Below are 22,004 nucleotides of genomic sequence, written 5' to 3' on the forward strand. Positions count from 1 at the left end.
CAGTAATGTACAATTAAGGCAGGTTTATAATTTGGATTGCAAGTGTAATTGATTGCTCTTAATTGCCCTTTGTTCAGGGTATCCTATTCTCTTGGATGTCACTTATAGTCTCTGGTTTTGAAAAAGACTCTAATGTCATTATCATTTTTGAAATTGCTTGAGGGTTCTATTAAAAACATGACCTCCCAATGGCCTCAATTAGTATACTGTGTTGTACCCCACCAGTAAACACATTTATCTCCGATTTTTAATGATGAAAAGCAAGTAGTAGTCATAAAAGGCAGATGCTTCGCAAAAAAGAGACAGAATACAGATACTAGGTGCTTAAAATTCCCTTTTCTTCCTGTTCCTACAGTTGAATGTTGGAGCTTCTCTGTGGAGACTGATTTTCTTTCGGTATTGTACTTATTGAACCGTACGTAATCCGTGGTACCTGTACCTAAACGCAAGGTCTGTTTTGAGTTTCCACCGCTGACTGTCAACGGATGTCATTTTAGACAATTACATGAATGTTTAACTGTAAAATCTCCTGCCTCTGTTAAATATCTTTGTCACAAGTGTTATTAGGCTCTAATGTAAATGCAAAAATAACCTTTCTAGAGTGTAACGGGCTGAATGGAACCGGACTGCTTGGTGGAAACGAGGCTTAAGTTTGGAAGCTAATCCTGGTCCAACATTCATAATCAGCATTAACAAGTGTGATGTAAACTGAAAGCCTCCAGTGGACAAACACAGAGAATGGACTTCACTTTGAAGTAGGAGACATCCTGTGTCCTGCAGTTAAACTTGTGAAATGAAAGATATTTGCATATGCATGATTTGTAATGAGGGAGAAGGAAAAGGTGCTATTTTAAGGACTTTAATGTGGTAATTATAATATACTAATTATGTGGTTATTATTATTATTATTCTATTATCATTTTTTTCCTGCACAAATCATGTCAGACACAGATCAGAGAACTTTTAATGCCTTAATACATGTGTGGAGGGGTCGTTATCATACACAGAATGTGCAAAAGCTGAGAATAATATGCAAAAACATTATTCAGGACGCTGTGACATTTTTCTCAAGCAGCATTACAGTCAGTAGGTACGATGGCTGTATGGAGCTTTTAATCCTTTTCTCAAATACCTGCCCGTCCTATATCTGCACAAATGTGCAATATTTCACAGTGGAATAAGGACTGCTTAGTCCATCACAGGAGATGAAAAGAGGAATAACATCACTGTCACAGATAAAAGTGATTTTCTGCTGTTCTACCACCAACTAAATCAGCACTCCAACCAAGGCCGTTTCCGTTGTAACACAAACTGCCAGTTTCACTGTGCAGCCTCTTACAGGGAGGCCTGTGTTTATGTGAAGTCATGTAGGAGTGTGGCTTCCTTTACAATAACAGAAGGCGAGACTGATACAGAGAGTGACAAATGGCGGGTGGTAGTGACAAGCTGTCCGACTCTTATGTAAGAACTCGATGGGAGAAAAAGCTGCGCCTGACAATCAACCTGTGGCGACATGGCTGCAGCTTTGAAAAATGACACATTGTCATACATAGATGGAGGCTTACCCCGCATGGCTGGAAGATAAGCCCGTCGACTTCGTGGCTGACCTGGGACGTGAAGCTGCCTTCCAGTAGCTGAAAAACATAAAAAAAGAGGACAGACATTCAGTCAAGCGAAACGGAGAAATGAAAACGGGTGGCTGAAAGCTTCAGCTGGGACACACAAAATCATATTGATTTATAGAGTCAACTACAGCTTTTGAGTCTGCCAACATTACCGAACCCCCCGAAAAGTGAACAAAGTATTGAGTCTCAAAATAACTGGAGGGCTCACTCTCGAAAAATCGGAGTTACAGAGTTACAAGAACAAAGTCAGATATCTTGTTTTCATCCAGCCAGCCCTGAAACCGAGCAATAATCTCTTTGATTGATAATGCATGACTCGGAGATCAATATCTGTAACTTGACAGCCCGGGTTGAGGACGAGAATAGCAGCAAATCATTAAGGTCCTGATGGCTGGGAAGGAATGATTTCATCTCTTCCATTAACACGACCACCGACCACCAAACACCACGGCTGCTGCAGAGAAAAGGAACCTCCGGCACCATATTAGACAAGGTATACCCAGGAGACGCGGCAGGGCTACTATACAATAAAGACACATTTTCTACATCATGAAGCACATCAGCAGCCTCGGCAACTACAGCGGGAACATGAGAGGCACTTTATTTAAGAGAGTGCTTTCCTTTTTGACCTCTCTTCAAATAATCCCCCGTCGACAACACGTTCTTACAATGGAAAATGAAGAGTATTGAAGTCAGTCGAGGATATGTGACTTCTTAAAAGTTTCCAGCCACTACATGAATAATACAATTCAACTAAACCCATTTTTCTCCAGATACCTTCAAGTAAGAGATCTTGCACCAATTTTGTCAGCAGTTTTTAATTCTGGAAAAGATAGTCCTGATTGATGTTTTTTGGCCTATATTTGTTTCTTTTTGACACTGATACTATATTTCTATTGACATTCGGTACTACAGGGAAAAAATGACACAACATTGAGGACATACAATTTTAGATTTTTATCCAAAGATGATATAACAATGCTGGACTGTGTTAAGCACAACAGCATCTAATTTAATGTACTTCTGACCATGATAAGAAAAGTGGTAGGAGCTGATACAAATGTGTCAATACTTCAGAACATGAGTACTGAAAGTGTTTCAAATATTCAAAATCAATATGTACTGATATATTGATAGTTTTGACTACACCAAGGAATGCTGAAGTAGCTATTCACAGTTCCTGTTTGCAGTGTGCCCATCGACAGATACTGAACAAAAATGATGATTCTTGGGTTAGCTCTAGCAAGTTATGAGATTTCTAATCAGATTTATAGACTTTTACTTGCTAATGTCATTGGAGACAGTGATACCCTCAGGGAGTATAAGTGAATCATGTCTGACTGAGTTATGGATCCAAGAAGGAAAGTAAATATTGATGCACTTCGCAGGACGTGTGATGTCAGGTAAGGCAAATAATCCCAAACACACCCTGCTACAGCTTTTTTTGCCAAGTTTAACAAAATGGAAAACTTGCATGATTCTCATTTTCCATTAATAATCCAGAAGAGAAGTCTGTTGTATATAAACAAACTCTGATTTAAGGATTTTTGTGTCAAGTAGTGCCTCCTTGTAATGCGGTTTATTTAAGATCATGATGAATCTGCTGGTGTTTTGTTATTTGTTATGTCTACTTTAGAATATTTTATAATTTTATGTTTTTGTTTTAATCACAATATCTATCCCTGAGAAAAAAAATATCACAATGTCAGCCCTGGGTCGGGTCATGGGTTGGGTTTTTTAGGTTTATTTTGCAAGTGTCCATATTCTATGTTCTCTTGTACTGTTATTTCTTTCATTGTGGAAATGGACCAGCTCCACCAACTGTGTGGACATTAACAGACCTTCAATATTAGAAACAGATTAACTCACATAAATTCTGGGATTTAATTCCAAACACAAAGCAGAGAGGCAGAATTGTACAATGCAGAGAATTGTGTGCAGTCAAGTATGAAGAGGCTTCTGTGTGCTTAGACAAGGAGGAGACAATGTGATGATGCCAGCTGAGGTTAGCTGAGTGCTCCATCTTCAGTGTTATTTGAAAGAGCAAGAAACTGAAATCCAAGAGACCTTCGAATCAATGTTTTGAAATTGAACACGAGATATAAGATCAAACCGCAACTGCATGGTTATTCAACCGTGTCTCTTTCACCAAAATAAAAGTTTGCATAAAGTTTAACGTGATGTTATGTACTTTGTGATGGATTGCCAATCTAAACAGAGTTTGTTTCTCTCCTGCACTGACATGAAGAGAAAAATCTACTGCTGCTGCTTGGAAGCTGGGAAATCAATCCTGAAAATGTATCATATGCCTTGGAAATGGTTCAGCTATAATGTAATGCCAAATGCCAAATCTAATATATGACTGCACATAACCATGCAGAGCAGAACGTGTAAACTTTTTAAAGGGTAGGCATTAACGGAGACAGCAGAATAACCATCGATTATCAGATGCCCACAGGGAGTTAAGTACCTGCTCTCAATTCCTCGGAAGCGTTTTAGAGTCTTTCAGCTAATTGTTTTGGTTTCTGTTTTTTGGCAACTTTATGTCAACCTTTTAACGGCATGTGAATCAGTTAATATAGTTTGAAGACACATTTTCAGAAACACCTTATATAGAAATGGGTAAAAATGATGAATGAATAGGATACTTTTTACATGCTGTGGAATAATTTGCAGAAAATGAGGACGAGTTCCTGGCAGTAACATAAGCTTCATCATTATGTTGTGTTGTTTTGTCAGAGGATGGATTACTCAACGGGCCTGCTGGGCATAGGCCCAGGGACCAAAGGTGTGAGGGAGCCCCCCTGGGTCATAGCATCCATTTGAAATGACTGTTTCTTCAATCACAACACAGGAGACTACCACAAAGAGACACAAAAGTACTACAAAGAGGCATAAAACTACCACAGTGAGACAAAAAAGGACTATGAGGGGACACACAAGTACTACAATGGCACAGAAAACTTTATCAAAGACAGACAAAATGACTACAAAGAAACTAATTCGATTTCGGTGTACTCATAACCTGTTCAGGTCCAGAGGAGTTAATTTTTTCTTGTTTCCAATCTTTTGAGAAAAACTTTTCAAGTAATCTTTGCTATTCTGTATGTTCATGCAGAGGGTAAATATATTTTAGGCAGGCAGGAAATGGCCTTGGTCAATAAAATAGAAAGCGAATGCATTAGTGCACTGCAGTGGATATCAGGTATCATATCCAAGCCATCAAGATGAACCACAGCAGATAGTGATGCATTTCAGCCATACAGGAAGGTATTGAAAGGTGGAATTATGTTATTGTTCTTAGAGTGGCCTTTTAAAACATGTAGTAAGATGTCTCCTGTCTGAATGAGACAATAAAATGAAATGATTAAACTTCAATTAACAATGCCTGCATCTCTTCACTGACTGTCCACCTCTAATATTTCAATCAGCAGGCATGTGAGGCCATGTGAGTGTCTGCTGACTAGAAGATAGCGAAGTGCTCGGCAGATATGGAGACTGTCAACCATCATCGGTGCCAAGACACAATCACAAAGCAGGGGGACGACAGATTGTCATTGTCTGTCCTCGTGCTGTTTGGATACTAACCAAATTATAACCTCAATCACAAATACAAGAAAGCGTGTAATATAACATAACTACATTTCTTACTTAATGCACGGTGGGTAAACAGTTTCCTCCACAGCAGCCCTGTAGGCTTGTAAGAGACGGACTCTCCTGTGAAAGATGCCATTGACTCGTGCATTTGGTCGAGCATAAGACCAAATTGGTCCGTCTCAGCTGCTTGGTGGATAGCCGTCTATGATGACACATTCTCCCTCAAAAAATCTCTTTGAAGTGAAGAGATATTTCTGTGTAATACATCAGATAATATTTGCTGCAAAGGAGGATACTAATTTAGATTTTGAACTGAGTGAAGGTACAAAGATGCTGGTGTCAACCCGCATATGTCCGAGTTATTAGTTGAAATATATATAGAGAGAGACTCCGGATGTCATGTCTAGAATACAGAATCAACAAAAAATTGTTCCTTGTGTTAGCGTTGATGCAATCTCTTATTCAAGATGCAATATGAACTCGAACAAAAAGGGCCAACAGAGCACCAGAGTAGCTAAAAAAAGAAGGGCTAGATTTGAAATAAAGTGAAATGTTTTATTTCAGATTTTTATATTTTGTTTCTTTATATTTTATCTACTTTGATTATTAGCTTTCATTAGTTTTTTAGTAAGTCATCAATTTATCTCTCCTAAATTCCCCTGCTTCAACAGCCTGGGTTGAAGCGTTTTAATTAATAAGAGCATTTCTGTGCTTGGCAACAGACATAATTAATGAATGGGCCAATTAGCTGACTAAAAACTATCAAAGGGCCAAAATTAGGTTGTAAAATGGCTGACAAGTTCAGTTTCAATGACATGTAGAAATCATTTACTTTCTCATATCACATTTGCAAAGCAGATTTAAATAAAAAATAAATAAATTGTGCAGTGTTTACATCCATGTTTCCTAGCTTGCTATGCATCACGGCTTTCCATTTATTGAGGTCTGACTTGTGCTCTTTTAATCACAACATCACATATTGTACCCTCATCCTCTGCACCTGACTGAAGAATTACATAATGTGGATGTAAATTTGCAATAATTCAAATTTTGTTTTGCAGATTTTTCTGGAAATTCTTTCAAATTGTGTATGACATCTGGATGGGAACCTCAATATTGTCATTTGTAATGGCACAGTTTACCTATAAAATCAGCCTTTGAACATAAACTTACTCAACAGGAAGTCAAGTGGTTCACACCATATGTCTACATAGAGAGTAATTAAAACAGATGAACACCGTTTCCCAAAAGGCTTTGACTATCGCCACTTAAATGTCACAGCTTGCTGACAGTCTTCAGGCAGTATGTCTGTGATTCAGACATGACTGTAATATCCAGAGGACGGAGAGGACTGAATGATTTATATTAACAGTCATTATTACAAATAAAACTAGTAGTTTATTTGCATTAAATTAATTATTTGCATCATGTTTGCATGTGACTGGAGCATTTGGGCAATGCTAAAGTGATGGGTTTGTTTCATGAATTAATCTGAGGATTGTTACAGTAGTGTGCAATCTTCTGTCTTGTCAGTGTCATGAAGCTTGAGTGACAAACAAAGCCATGCTTTACATGAGTTTGTGTGTGTGTGTGTGTGTGTGTATGGATGCTATATGCTATGGACTGGATCCTTTTTGTATATATACCAATAAAAGTGAAAAATGTTCTTTCTTGGTGTCAGGTATAATAGATATTTTATGACTTTGCTAGCTCATAGTGATCTCGATTTGGTGAGCTGTATTTAAGTACTTAGTCACTCTGTGAGTGTTGTGCCTTGAAAAAAGTCTTGGTGACCGAAATGTCAACCTTTTTTTTTTTTTCTAGATGAATCAGTGCAGAGGTAAAAAATAAATAAAAATAAAATAAAAATGTGTGCAGTTTTTCATGCGTCATGATCCATTCGATAAGTTTATGTCTGACTTTATGTCTGACTTTTTTGTATTTCCTGAGTTTCCGTTCAGGTTTTTCGATGCGTGAAATGAAAAATAGCACATCTAAACAAGTGGCTGAAAAAGCACTCAATGTTATTGTGAACGTTATTTTTACTTTCTTGAATACAACTCAAACCTTCTGGTGCCACTTCAGCTCTCTGAAGTAAATAAAAGCTATCGCAGGTACCTCTCCAGCTGCACAGAACTGCATTTAATAGAGAAAAATACTCTGTCTGTCATATTCATACCGCTGATGATTTCACATTTCCACAAAATGCTTTGAGGCAAAAGATTTTTTCTCAAAAGACGTCTTTCAGGAAAGTAAGAGAAGTCATCAGGCCTGACAGGAGCGCTACATACATTCATGTTGCGCAACTAAAAAGTGGTCGGGCTCTGCTCTATCTGCAAAAAAAAAGCAGAGCAACATCAGTGCTCTCCAGAATGATGAATGAGTCACAGCAGATCACACAAAGCTTGACAATCATGCTGACATGGAGAAGGCAGATAGCCAGACTAAAAAGAAACGGTGTCTTTATGAGGGAACGGCATGTAGGCGGCAAGATCTGGGAGTTCCATTTCAGTTCTCTTGCCATCTTTGCACACCCACCCACCACCTCCGTCGAGCACAGTGAACCCTGGAAGGAGAGAGATGAGCAGAGAGAAGACTTCCACTCACACATCCTCCTACAGTAAGGAAGTTCCTTGGAGCGTTAATGCAGAGAAGGGGCAGCGACCCTGCTTTCATGGTAAACCTTTTTTAGGAAGGAAACACAAAGTTGTGCCTGGTACAGTAGGGTTGTGTGGGTGGAGGTGAGCAACAAAGACCCATTAAGAGATTGAGCTTTCATTGGAGACTCCAGGGCAGAGAGGGGACAATGGAAGTGCTCAGGGAGACGAATCAACCGCTAACATGCTTAGAAATGTCTTTCCCCTCGAGAGAGTGAATGTCAGAATGATGGAAGTCAGACCATTTTCCTCTCCAGTGTTTCATGATATATGGCTTGGCGTACCCTGGATGGCATCGGAATGACATGAAGCATGCCAATCACCTTCACTTACATGCGTTCCATCTTCTGCATAGCATTGGCGTATTTTTATCAGCCAATCAGATGGAAAGATTTGCCATCATTCAAGTTGTCCTGTAGTCTTACCTCAATGAATAATAGATAAGAAACAGTGAAATGAAGATATGAAAGTTAAATGACACAAAAGAAATACTGCAGACACACTCCAAGGACTCACACAGCATTCACAGTAGTTGCGTAATGACACTTGAAGCATCAACCTCTTGTCACTCCAGCGACAAAGCAGAAGTGGTAACAGTGACAGTGATTTTTTTGCAAAATTAGTCAGCTTCAGGGCTTCAACTAAAGCAACAAAACGTAACTTCCTGGAGAAAGATACTGACGCTCTAGGTTGGCATCCAAGTCCGACCCAACTGTCAACCCAAAGCGTCAGTATTTGACGATCTGGCGATGTGACTCAACAAACAACTGACTCCAAGAAGTTACATGTTGTTGCTTTTACGATTGTTTTCTTTGTTTTACCAATTAATTGGATGACTATTTTCTTTTTATTTGTTTTGTCTGTAACATATCACATAATATAATAATGATTTGTGGATTATAAACTTAAGTGTTTTTTTAAACTTTTATAGATTAATGATTGTTTCAGCTCTCGTCAAATCCCTGACATTATACTTGGAAATGGCCATGCAGATGTGATGCCTTGATGCATCGGTAGAAAAATCCCTGACTGTGAATGCATCCCATGGTAACAAATGAGCAACAACCTGTCAGCCGAGAAACGAAAACCAATCAATCCAACACATTCAGATTCTATGCTGATTTTGGTCTGATCCAATTATTTTGTGAAGCCCATGTTAAATTTAGGTAATTCTTTATATAGACTGAATATAGGCATCAATACACCAGTGGCAAAAAACAGTCAAACTCAACTGCAGAGGAGTAATCTGGAGTGAAACACCGACATATGTATGCACATCGGAAATGTATTAAGGCCTACAGGCATTTGCTTGGAGGGCTTTTTGTGAACCGTGTTTTCTAAAGCCAGTTTGTCTTTGTCTTTACCTTTTACTGGATTTCTGTTTCCAGTGATTAATAGAAATTTCCAGGCTGTGTTTTCATGCTTTGTTGCAACAAAGTGTCCCTAGTGGGGGAAATTATACTTTGACCTTGACTTTGAATGACCGCTTTCTGGTGTGGTTTGGAATAACAAATTGAATGGCGAGGACTACAGCAGCTTAACTGGAATACAAAATAAGTAGAAATGAGTGGAATGAAGAATCGGTCTTATTCATTTCAACTCAAGGTGTCGTCCACCAGGTGAAAGCAAACCAGGATGCAGTAAAGGTTTATAGTAAAATTTTAATTCTCTTGATTTAACTATGTGCAATTAACAAAATCAAATGACTGAATGCTGCCACCACCACGACAGGTGTAAGTGACGAAAACACAGCAATGTGCAAAAAGTATCCCGCTGTGAGTGAAGAATCTATTTCTGTAAGCTAAGAGCTCACAGATTGATTGGGTTTTCAGGTTGACTACAGTCAGATTTTTAGCCAATGTTTTAAACTTTGTGTTTCTAGAAGCAACGGATGAGAGAGACTATGACCTTGCATCATGCCCCGTCCGTTTAGGGTGAATGCAGTCCATCTAATTTGACTGGCGGTTAATGCGAGTTCAGAGGCCTTTTCCAAATCAAAGGTCCGATATCTAGATAGTTGAGTCTCATTGCCAATTTGTCAGATAGTGAAGCATTGTTGTTGTCAATCTACATCAAATTAGAGAATTAACGATTTAGGGGTTGATGCGTGTCCTTTCTGTCCTTTCCGTTTGTGTTTATAAAGCAACCATTTATCACCAGCCAAGAGGAGTAGGAAACAGGTCGATTTTAGCCACACTTCCAAAGTTACTTTATGCTATTTATAAGCTTTATTATTAGAAGCCTAATTAGGTAAGCTCAATTTTTGTGAATTATTAACGTTAAAATCCCCTCTGCTCCTGCAGTCTTTTGAGCAGGCAGACTGTTAAACCACGCAGCAGCTTTTATGGGTGGTTCCACTATTTGCTATTTTCACAGTGCTCGTTTTCACCCTAAAGCGGGCGTGGTCGTTCAGGCGTAGGTCTGCTCTCATCTATTAGCAACACCTGCAGTGAAACTTTCAAAAGTGGACGTTCTTTAAAGCACTGTCAACTGTTTCTCACACGTAAACTATTTCTACTCCTCATGATCTATTAATGTGTATATGCAAGCAGGAAAATGCAGCATGCTGTCATTAACAAAGCAATGCTGTGGACCATATCACCAGTACTTCCTCTGCACACCTGCACTGATAGTTTGCACTTTCCATTCCTGGAGCCTTTGTGTTTTCCTGCTGTGTGCTCATCCTCATTGCTCTGAGGAGGTTGAGGTGCGGGGGCTGAATCAAAGGCGAAGAGGATGGATTGATATTCCAGTCATACCACAGGGCTGTTGCTGGAGGCTCCTTTCAAGCCTAATGTGAATGGTCGTCTGAAGCCAGTGTGCAGATCCCTATTAAACGAAAAGCCCACATTAGAGTGTGCAGGCTAAACCACTGGCCTGGAGTCAAACTAGGTTATGCAGTCTGGAGAAGTTAAATGTCTATAAATGTCTTATCTTTTGATGGATACTGCTCGTTTCATTAAAAAAACGTGATCAAGATTGAATTTTACACATTCAATAGTGATGACGGGGAAAAGATGAACCGAGACATTAAAACTTTGAGGATTAAACTAATAAGGGAAGGCATGCAATGAGAACAGACTAGGATGATGAGGAATATCAGGGCACAGCATGAAATTGAAATGTGGTATGAACAGAGCCTGTGGTGAACTGGACAGGTGTCTTGATGAGTGGCTAGAATTAACTAGAACTCCCTACTGTGAAATTAGCAAGTCAATCCAAGATGGCAAAGACCCGAAAAATCAACAAATCATTGCACTGGAATTCATAATATGAGTTGAGGCCAAGGGACACAGGCGCTCACATCTTTTTTTAAATTGAGCCATTTCTAATTCAATTTCAATTATTCATTTCCTTATCTCCCTGTCGCACACAGGTATCTTAGCACCAAGTCTACCTAGATTTTACTATTCTATTAATGTACGGATATTCCTATGCAAAAATCAATCACAGAACAAAACAAGCTATAACTAGCTTATAGGGCACCATCAATATGAGACCCTTAAGCAGCAGGTAGGAACTCATGCAAATTGTGTGTGACCTTTCTGTTGGTATCTACGAAGGTTGGGCTCTCTAGATGAGCATTCCGATGGCTTTTCAGTATTTGAGAACATCATCACGAATAGCCATCAAGATATAAAAACTATTGTCAGTGATTAAAGTTTGTAAGTGCTATAAGTTAGCAAGTACTGGAGGACAAAATACACTTTAAAACGCCAGTCTTTGGGATAGACCATTGGTGGTCAAAGGGTGAAGCTGAAATGATACTCTGTGTCTGCATTACACAAAGTTCGTCATGAGAGGATGTTCGCATAGGCTCTGTGCAGAAATACGCGTTATCTTTTAAGGCCGGAGATACACTTAGTAGACACATTTGCGTTATATATATATAAAAAAAGAATGCAGTGATTAATCAATTTTCAAAACAGTTGCTAGTTACATTAGAGCTCTAACGGAAAATAAGATTGTGTCTGAGGATACAGAGACAATGACTGCAATCAATAGTATTTGATTCATATACATTAGGTAATTGGTTTTAAATCAGTGTTTAAGCACATCGGCAGTAAAAATAAACACAGCATAAAAAGACTCTTCAGCTCCATTCATTAAATGTATATGAAATGTATCCTATGTAGATAAAGCAAAAACAACTGCACCAGTCCCCATTAGGACAGTTGAGGCTACAAAGGTTAGTGGGACAGAATAGAAAAATGGACACTAATATAAGCAATGCACAACAAATAAACCTTACAGGATTAAGTAATGTTGCAGAGATGGGAATTTGGCTCGAGCAAGTTTGTGCTGAAGCTACAGTACTGCCAGTTAGACACATCAACTCCCGGAGAGGAAAGATAAACCGACAACCACAAACGCACAGCAGTGCCGAGCACAGCCCACACACTCAGACACATTGATACAGACAGCAGACAGACATAGAGTCAGTGTGAAGAGGCAACAACCGGGAGGCAGCCCTTCACTGGGATGCAACAGCATGCTGCTGTATCTATGCTGTCCAGGCTACAGCAGGAGAAGAGAGTCTTTGTGCTGAGATGGAGAGAGCTGGGGTTAGCTGGATGTCAGATAGAAAAGACCGTTTGACTTTGGTTTTGAAGGTGTAGGCCAACTGATCGAGATCTAGATGTGGTTAAATATGTATTAAATGTATTTTTCTGAATGAGATAACGTGTCAAGAAATTGTAACAAACATATATATTAAAAAGGCTGCATGAGCGGAGGACTGCAACTGACTAATTAATCATTTGCTCGAGGCACAAAATACTAAAAAATATCCCTTAACATATTTCCTTAAGCCAAAGGTGACCTGCTCAAACTGCTTAAACAAACCTATTTCATCCAACTAACAGGCAAAAACACAAAGAGTTCAGTTTTATCACATAAGACTGAGAAAAGAAGCAAATCCATACAACTGAGATGCAAGAACACGGGCTTGTTAGGCATTTATAATCCATACATAAATACTCATTAGTTCAGTGAACTGAACTGAACTGAACTGAACATAAATACTTAATTAATCAATATATTAATCCATCAAGACAGATTCCAGTTAATTTGTGTCATTCGAAATTCAGTTTTGATAAAGGAACTCTACAGTATGTTTGCCTTGGTGTAGGAGTGGAGTGAGTGGAGTGGGTGGGTTCTGTATACTGACAATATCCACCTGTTTGTACCAACTGGTGCAGAAATTCTGCTACTGTAACTAATGTTTAATTTACGCAGCTCCAAATTCACATGGACACTTCCTGGTATGTGAATGTACTCAACACCAAAAAGAGGTTGGTCCAAATCGTGTAACATCTACAGCTTTAAGGTCAGATTCCATTGCCACAGACATGTCGTAAACACTTTTATCCTCTTTGTTGAAATAGAACTACAGTATCACGTCCTTACACAAAGAGAGGGAAACAGGAAATGATAAAAATAAAAGAAATATTATAAATGATGGCAGCAGCTGTGCTGGATATCTCAGAAGGACTTATTGTTTGAGAGGAATGGAGGGCAATAATGTCACAACATCACCATGGGTCAAACAAAAAAAGGACAGGCAGACAACAGACTAAAGGCAGAGTAGGTGGTGAAACACAGAATAAACACAAAAGTCATAAAAACATCTGAAGAAAGACACCTGCTGACTTGACCCAGAGGATGCATGTTCCTCTCCTCGAGTAGATCAACTCTGAGCCTGGAAGGCACGATGAGAGCTGGCAAGCAGAACAAATAAATCGAGCCGCTACACTATATCCACTTCTCTCTCTCTCTCTCTCTCTCTCTCTCTCTCTCTCTAGTGAATCAGACCTTTACAGTATAGATGTGCCGTGCATCATTCGATGTTGCATAATGTCTTGGAGGCTTTGAAGGAAAACTAAAAACTTTCAAAGCAACTGAGGTAAACAAACATTAGTCATCGAGTCCATGTCGTGTGTTCTTCCAAGCGGCATAAGCCTTTATACAACAGTCAACATGCTCCCCTCTGCGAGTGGGTGCAGCAGCTCAGCAGCAGCAGCAGAAAGAGAGGATGCAGGTGATAAAGTGCAGCTTGTTTTTGAACCCAACCACGGAGGATGGCTGTTTCACCAAGGCCAGAGGTGCAGGCTGATGAATGCTTTATTGCAGTGTATCTCATAAACATTTCATGAGGACACACACTTGAGCTGTGACACAAACTTGAGCTGTGAGATATCAACCAGCTGTCTTTCCAGCTCACCTAAGGAATCCTAAAATGTTTCCGGTATTAATCAGAATAAAAACTGTAGGTTTACAGGTCAATATGCCAGATTTTACTTCACTGGCAAGTGGAAACACAGATGACAAATTTTAAGCACCTGTTTCATCTGAATTTATATTTGAGCTTTTCCATCTCCAACAGCTGGAGACTCGACAGCTGATGGAGGTGTGAGGTCAGTGAGCAACATGGAACCTGCAGACTGACAGCACTCAACTAATGAGACATGCTGTTAAGGAGCAGTTACTTTTTTTTATCTGCTCGGACAGGAAGAGCAAGACTCTGACTCATGGATCCGGGTCTAACAACAAGAGGAGGTCATTTACATAGAGACGAGAGCTGTTGGTGATGCCTCAAGAGGAAGGTGACTCAGGAGTGGATAAAGAGTCTTGTATTGTCTCGGTCATGTCATTGGGATAAACACTTCGGCCTTCTGCACAAACCAATGTTTTCCTCTGATAAGAGTGATGATAGAGAGGCTTCCTACAGTCTGAGATGCAGCACACGTTCTGGGATTTCACCTCGTCTCTGTCAATAAAATGTTAAATATTTGAACCTGGATTCCATTTGTGGTGACCTTTCAAAGTGCAGCCAGTTACACCTTATCTAGAAAGGTTAACATGATAAGAGCTACCTGGTTTTGTAGATAAGTGTCGCTGGTTTAATAAAAAAAAAAAAACACCAGTTTGTCTTTGGTATGAATTAAAAAAATTCAGTACACACAGCAGATGAGGCATGAGAAGATGTAATAACGTTGGTTATGATCTGCAATAATTCTCCACCCACTGGACTGTTAATCATGTGTACACAACAGGCACAATTAACACACCGCTAATATCAAATATAAGCCTGTTAATGAGCTTCATCCTAACACCAAGCCTGGCTTGGAGTCAGATATGACGATCAGGAAACACACAAAGAGAAAACTGAAATCAAGAAGAGTCTGTATAGTTTGGAAAAGATTATCAAAGAAACTACAAGACGGCTCAATTACATTAATTGACAGAAGGGAAACTAATTTGGTCGCCCATGCAGTGACAAATAAAAGGAGACAAGTCAGACAGGTCACAACAAACTGCACAACAACAATGTATACTGGCTGAACATCAGTATCAGCCAATATTGGCCTTGTTGACAGGCACTGGCAAATAAGATGGCATTTACCAATTGTAGTCCTACCAATGTTTATCTGTTGTGTCTCATCAATTTTGTGCTGTCCAACCGGCCTTCCTGCAGACCAAAGCCATTAATTACTTTCTACATGACTCTGGCAATGAGCCGTGTGCACGTGTGGTTTGTTTTCAAATAAAAGTTAAAGAAAATGTTGGCCGCATGGGAGTAGTACAGTGTGTCGGAGAAAGATCAGCGACTTTGCGGCTTCGCATTTATTTCTTCTTCAGTCTTTTTCATGGGAACGAAGGTTATATTATATTAAAGGCTGTTTTATAAATTTGTATGACAGAATTTTTGCTCATTCACAGATAGTGTAATGAATTGCTGAATGACTTTAGAACAGTTCAGTTATTCTTTAATGAAGAGGATTTTATTTGTTTCCTTCATACAAAATGGAGAATAAATGAATAAAACGACAACAAAAGAAAAGAAGAAGAAAGAAAGGTAATATTCTTGTGAGGAAACTGCAGCAGCAAAGCAGTTCTCTGTGCAACATAAACCACAGCCCATCATACTAAATAGGCAACTTATGCACATCAGTGATGGAAAATTCTAAAACTATCTCACTTCACCATTTACTTTTCAAGGAAGTCAGTTCTTTTGCCTATTTTGTATTCAGTACATATGCTAAACCTTAATCTCACCTGCTGTGAATAGGTTAGAGCTCTGTGAAGAGACCTCAGTCTTACAAAATATCTTGATAACTACCTTTCAGCTCTCTATCCAAAGTCAATCTAAAGAAAAAAGACATTCAACATAACATCTAATCTCAGGTAAGAAAGTCATTCTTCCACCTCAAGTCTTTCTCTCCTCTCTTCACCAGTGTCTGGACTCCTGGGAAGAGCCGAGTTGATGGGCTCGGGTCAATTGGAGAGACGAGTCTCATTAGGGGAAACTTTATTCAGTTTAGGTCTAATTTCTTTAGAGATATGATAAATGGGCGAGAGAGATTATATATTCTGCAAAGGGCAAAGACAAATTAACACCATCTAATTTCCTTTTGTAATTTTAACAACATCTAATTGTGACTTTATTAAATCTGGACACACCATGAGTCACATTTCATTACTGGGTGTTCTGCAAAATGTCAGGCTTATTCCAAGAGGGTGTACCTCACCAAATGTTTTATTGTTTAGTGTTTCATTTATAACAACTGAGAAGATAATTACTCCAATTACATGTCGCCTGTTTTGGAGAACGACGCATTTAGTTCAACCGTACTGTGTGGATAGGACAACATGAGCTTTATCAAGAAGAAAAACGTGGAATCTAAATAAAAGGCATTTCAGACAGAGGGGGAATACAATGCTGCAGCACCGGACAGTGCGAGAAAACTGATGTGTTCTTTGAGGATTAAAGCATGTAAACATATTCTAGACGTAACATACAATAAAAATATGAACCTGAAAATGAGATTATTGTGTCTAATTTAATCATTTGGTCTATAAAATGTCAGAAAATGGTGAAAGATGTTGCTTTTGGTCTTGTTTTATCTATTTTCCTCCTCCTGCTGCTTTCTCACGAAAATCATGTTATCATATTAACTGATCATTATCAAAGGCAAACTCCATTTAAAAACAGATAGGGCAGAACAATTGATTAATTAAATTAAAGGTATAAAGCCTTTCATGGTTTGTTTACAGTAAAGTTACTATTAACTTAAGTTTAATTAACAATAAAATTATTATTGCTATTATAAATTGATAATTTAATTGACAATAAAACGCATTACATCCAGAACCGTTTCAGCCCTGTGGGGTTACTGTATAACTTTTGGGATTCATCCTCGAGGTCACTCACCTAGCCTATGCTACAAATAGTTGAGCTTTGCATATCCTGGACTGAAATCATCAAACACATTAAAAACAAGTTGGAGTTGGATGAGTTTGTGGGCTTGTTAAGCTCACTCTCTATGGAAATTGCAAATATCATCTCCCCAAACTGTAACACTCATTTCTATAATCCCAGGAGGAATATGAATTTCTACCTCATAAACAGATTTTCAACGGAAATTGCCAACTCCGTTTCCTTCAGCGAACAAGAAAATGACAAGAAATCCCAGTCTTGACTTGATTTTGAATTCCTTGAAAGAAATATGCAGATCTCTGCCAAACACAATGTTTGTTTAATTTAAAAAAGTCGATAACCAGAGGAGAGAATTTTCATCTACATTATGTCCTGTGGATGCCAGCCGTATAATGCTGTGTATATTTAATTTGCAGTGTCAGCAAGCCCCGAATCATATTAAAAGTATTTGACAAGTGCACTACATTGAGAAAACAAACTAATTCCCTTGTTGGCATTGGTAAGTTGATACAGAAGCTTATTTGACAGTCAGTTTTACCTGGGTAAAGCCTTGTTCATAACAAAGAGGGAAACGTGTGCAGCATTAGAATTAAGGATGAAGAGCTACAGTACACTGTACAGGCGGTAGTGTCTTAAGAAATCAATCAAACCTTTCTATTATTTCTACATGTTATAATTCAAATTCTAGACACAATTTTTTTAATACACCACGAAGAAAATGGTGAAAAGAATTTGATGAACATTGAATAGAGTGAATAGTTCCTACAGCCACTCCAATTAATACTGTGATAGATAGAGCTGAGAATGGGCTGATGAACCAAGGCATCAGGCTGAATAGATCTTGATAGAAAGGATACTTTGAATAGTTCCTATGGAAGATTTTATGTACCTAAATTAAAACAATCCATACACAGAAATTAAGTGAAATACAGTACACATTGTTATCTATCTATATCTCTACATCTCTATCTCTCTATCTATATCTCTCTATCTCTATCTCTCTATCTCTATCTCCATATCTCTACATCTCTACATCTCTACATCTCTATCTCCATATCTCTACATCTCTATATCCCCATCTCTATATCTCTTTCTCCATATCTCTACATCTCTATCTCTCTATCTCTATCTCTCTATCTCTATATCTCTACATCTATATCTCTATATATCTCTCTATCTCTCTATCTCTACATCTCTATCTCTATATATCTCTTTATCTATTTCTATCTCTCTATCGATCTCTACATCTCTATTTATATATATCTCTTTATCTCTGTTTATCTCTACATCTCTATCTCTATATCGATCTCTCTATCTATCTCTACATCTCTACCTCTATATCTCTATATATCTCTCTATCTCTACATCTCTACCTCTCTCTCTCTCTCTCTATCTATCTATATCTATCTCTCTATCTCGCTCTCTCTCTCTCTCTCTATCTATCTATTTCCTTTTAATGTGTGCATTTCCAATTATCTGTCCCTCCAGCCAGCTAGCCTTCAAGAGACTGTTTGAACTTAACGCGTACCTGATTATATCAGTCCATCGGGTAAATGTCAACACTTGAAGCAAGCAATGCTGAACACGTGGTCAGGATCATTCCCTCAGAATAATGATGCCTCACGCCAGCATCGCAGAGTAACGTTGAGTGATTTGTTGGGAAAATGCGAGTAAACACTAATCTGTGAAATAAACATTTGGTTGATCCATGTTGATATTAAGACAGTATGACTTCCACATGATCCCACTCAGGGGATGAGTGGAATTCATGATCCTTCCTCATCCTGGCTCCAGGCTTTACTGTGCGCGAGGGAAACCATGACGCAACCACTGTCAATCAAAGATGATCAACAGATCCCCTCAAAGATATTAATGATTATTTAGACAGGATTAATTAAAGATGACCATGAATTAATTAGCACTGTTTGATAATGCAAATTAATTTTAGAAGTGGATGTAAACGGTAACCCAGGGGGTGAGAGGGGTCACACAAAATAATAGCTTGTTTGTCAAATCACATAGGTATATATATATTTTTTTTTTACGAATTAATCTTCGCTATTAATTAATTGAATTCATGTTAATGTGTAATTTCAGACATATTCAAATGACATGAAGTAACTCTGAGGACCCCCTTGGGACCGCAGACCCCATGTTGTTTAACCCTTACATCTTTCACACTTTTCTGCAAGTATTGTGAGTTGCAAGGGGCCTGGTTCGCAATAGATGCATGACAACAAATCCACCAATGAAAACAAAGAACCTCTTTATGTTAAAGCATGTAATATTGTACAAAACTGCACATGAACATGCAATCAGCTGTCGAACAGGCACCACCAACTGTGTAATGGAGGGCCATTAAATTCTAAATTATTTTCTACTCAAGATATATTTTGTCAGCCATGTCCATTCAACCTACACAAAAGGGAATTTCCCAAAATATATAATCTAGTTGTCCCAATGTACAATTTGGGTAATACAAAAAGGGGGCTTTGTAACATAATTGAACAAGTGGAGGAAGCACAGAGAATAAATGTTCCCAGTTGGTGGGAAATGGCGGCATGAATGTGTAAGTGCCTGAGATGAAAAACAGCAGCCTAGCAACAGACAAAAGCCATCATACAAATCCAGCTTGGTCTGAAATATCCCTAAAAGGAATTTCTGGTCGATATGCCATGAAGTGGAGGGTTGTGCAGCTATGAATTAATGAGCCAGATTCCAGTTTCCCTCTTTTAATGTCGCATACAACAGAGATATGACTGTATGTGGAGCAGATGGCCTCTGCACAGCACAATAGAGCAGTCAGAAACCAGACATAGTTAGAGTGACTTCATTTCTAGAGTATCTTCATCAACATGCCCCCAAAGGGTGGGTGGGGGTGATCCTTCATAAAGGTTCTTAGTGGAGTACACAGCACAGGGTTAGACCAGAGGTAACCCAACTATTCATACTGAGATTCTTAAAAAGGACAAACACCAAGATATCAGTGTTGGCAGGGGAAGACATGCGACCACAACACAAGAAATGTCTACAACTTCACCTCCTCCGTATACTTTGATCATCTGAGAATGTGCTGTGCCAAGATTTCCGACTGATCTTGGCCTGAGCAGAGCATCAAATTAATTGTGCTTTGACCTCCTACAGATTTGATATTAGGGCACAAGTGCAGGCCTTTGAGGGAGGTTTAACAGCAATTCAGAGAATGAAAGCTTTGCTGTCCTCAGCCTGTGAACAGCATAGTACTATAACCTGAGGCATGATTATTTATTTACTATATAACAACTACAAGGAAAATGGACAAAATACAATAATCTGAAAACAAATAGTCCAGAAAAAGAGACTCAATTAACATCATGCATTTTATTCTTGGTATTATTTAGCAAAATTCCAGGGATACCAGGTGCCAGGAAACATCCGACAAAATCAATAAAGTCATGTCCTTTTCCTTTTATTTCATGGCATCTTTCTACATGATCCTACTTATACCTCATTGTGTATTCATACATGAATGAGACGAAGACATAGGAGGACGCAATCATTGTCAACTGAAGCTGAATATACATGGAGGCACCAGTTGCAGAAGGCTCAATGATAGCCCGTACAGCAAACTACACCAAGATAGTTTCAGGGCTACCAGATGAATTATCCACAAAGCAGTGAATTTTGGGGGGCAAAGATGGTGGCCCAGGATTGACAATAAGGCCACAATCTATCCAGTCAAAACACAAGTAAAGTTCTTTAGTTCTTCAAGGGGTTTCTGGGTTTCTGGAGAGGTTCCTGCCATTGTCCATAGCCAATTCTTCGGTCTATATTTTGGACACAGCAGAACCAGATGACAGCAGCCCAAAAAGTATTATCTACATCCCCAGAAGGCATTCCCTAACTTTACGACAGAGAATACTTAGCGAATGTATGGAAAACATCTAATGGCCCCTCCAGTATCCACTCAAGAGTACAGAACTGGTCCACTCCTCCGCAACAATATGTACTCCTTATTCCCCTTACTGAATCAGAGGTTTAACAAATAGCAGCTTTAAGGACCACAGCATAACGTGATACCCCAAGAGACAGTTTTCACAGGCAAAGTCCAGCATGTCTAAGCCCCTGCCTTTTTCTGCAACCACAGTAGCACATGGCAGCAAGCACATGGCTAAGACTAATCAGTCCCAATGAGTACCAGCCCAGTCACCAGGCATGTGCCTGCCAATTCAGTCCCACTGGCCTGACTCCCGGAGGGGGCCTGTTTCCCTATTCTGGGAGAGACTGTTCCTTCTGTTACACGGTGGTGCATAGATCTTTTGATTTCTCTTACTCTCCAGCCAGGGGCAATTTGCCTTCAAAGACCCTCCAAAGAAATTTCGCCCTGGAAACAACTTTCTGGAAAGGTAACTGGGACGGTCACACATTTCTCTTGTAGACTCAGAATTTGGGGCCATTTCAATTTGTATATCTTTGTGCGCACAGCAAGAATGGACTGTAAGTGGCACTCATCTGCAAAAGAAATTGGGAGAAAAATGGGTCGGAAAGTGAAAAGGACGCCTTTGTTCGCCTTACCTTGCGTGATGCATGAATGTCAAAGAAGGGTTTATTTCTGACACTGAAGGGCTCCTTGGTTTTGTCAATCTGTCCAGTCTTCATCTTTTCCATCCGGGGAGAAATTATCTCCTTTTCGATGCATAACAGCCGGATATTGAAATCACACTGGCCAACAGGCTGTCCCTGAAAAACACACAAAAAAATCGATTCCGTCATCTCGTAATGTACTCTGGGAATAATCTCATTTATACATGCATGGATGAAAATTATTAGCACAATTGGCTGTACAGATAAAATCACTATTATCTTATATTAATACAATAAAAAACAAAATAGAATAGTCTTTATATGATATACTAACATACAATA

At 39.0% G+C, this 22,004-nt stretch overlaps 1 protein-coding gene across 1 annotated transcript in view; it reads right to left on the minus strand.

The window, feature by feature from the left end:
* Positions 1–22,004, minus strand: part of rngtt (RNA guanylyltransferase and 5'-phosphatase) — a 101,981-nt gene that overhangs the window by 32,806 nt on the left and 47,171 nt on the right. The window contains exons 11-12 of the mRNA XM_073493477.1: positions 21,654–21,818; positions 1,566–1,634 (exon numbers count right to left, since the gene is read on the minus strand). Coding sequence (XP_073349578.1) covers positions 1,566–1,634; positions 21,654–21,818 — 234 coding nt within the window. The remainder of the gene's footprint in view (positions 1–1,565; positions 1,635–21,653; positions 21,819–22,004) is intronic.

This window comes from Pagrus major, chromosome 22, assembly GCF_040436345.1.
Source record: "Pagrus major chromosome 22, Pma_NU_1.0".
Taxonomy (NCBI): domain Eukaryota; kingdom Metazoa; phylum Chordata; class Actinopteri; order Spariformes; family Sparidae; genus Pagrus; species Pagrus major.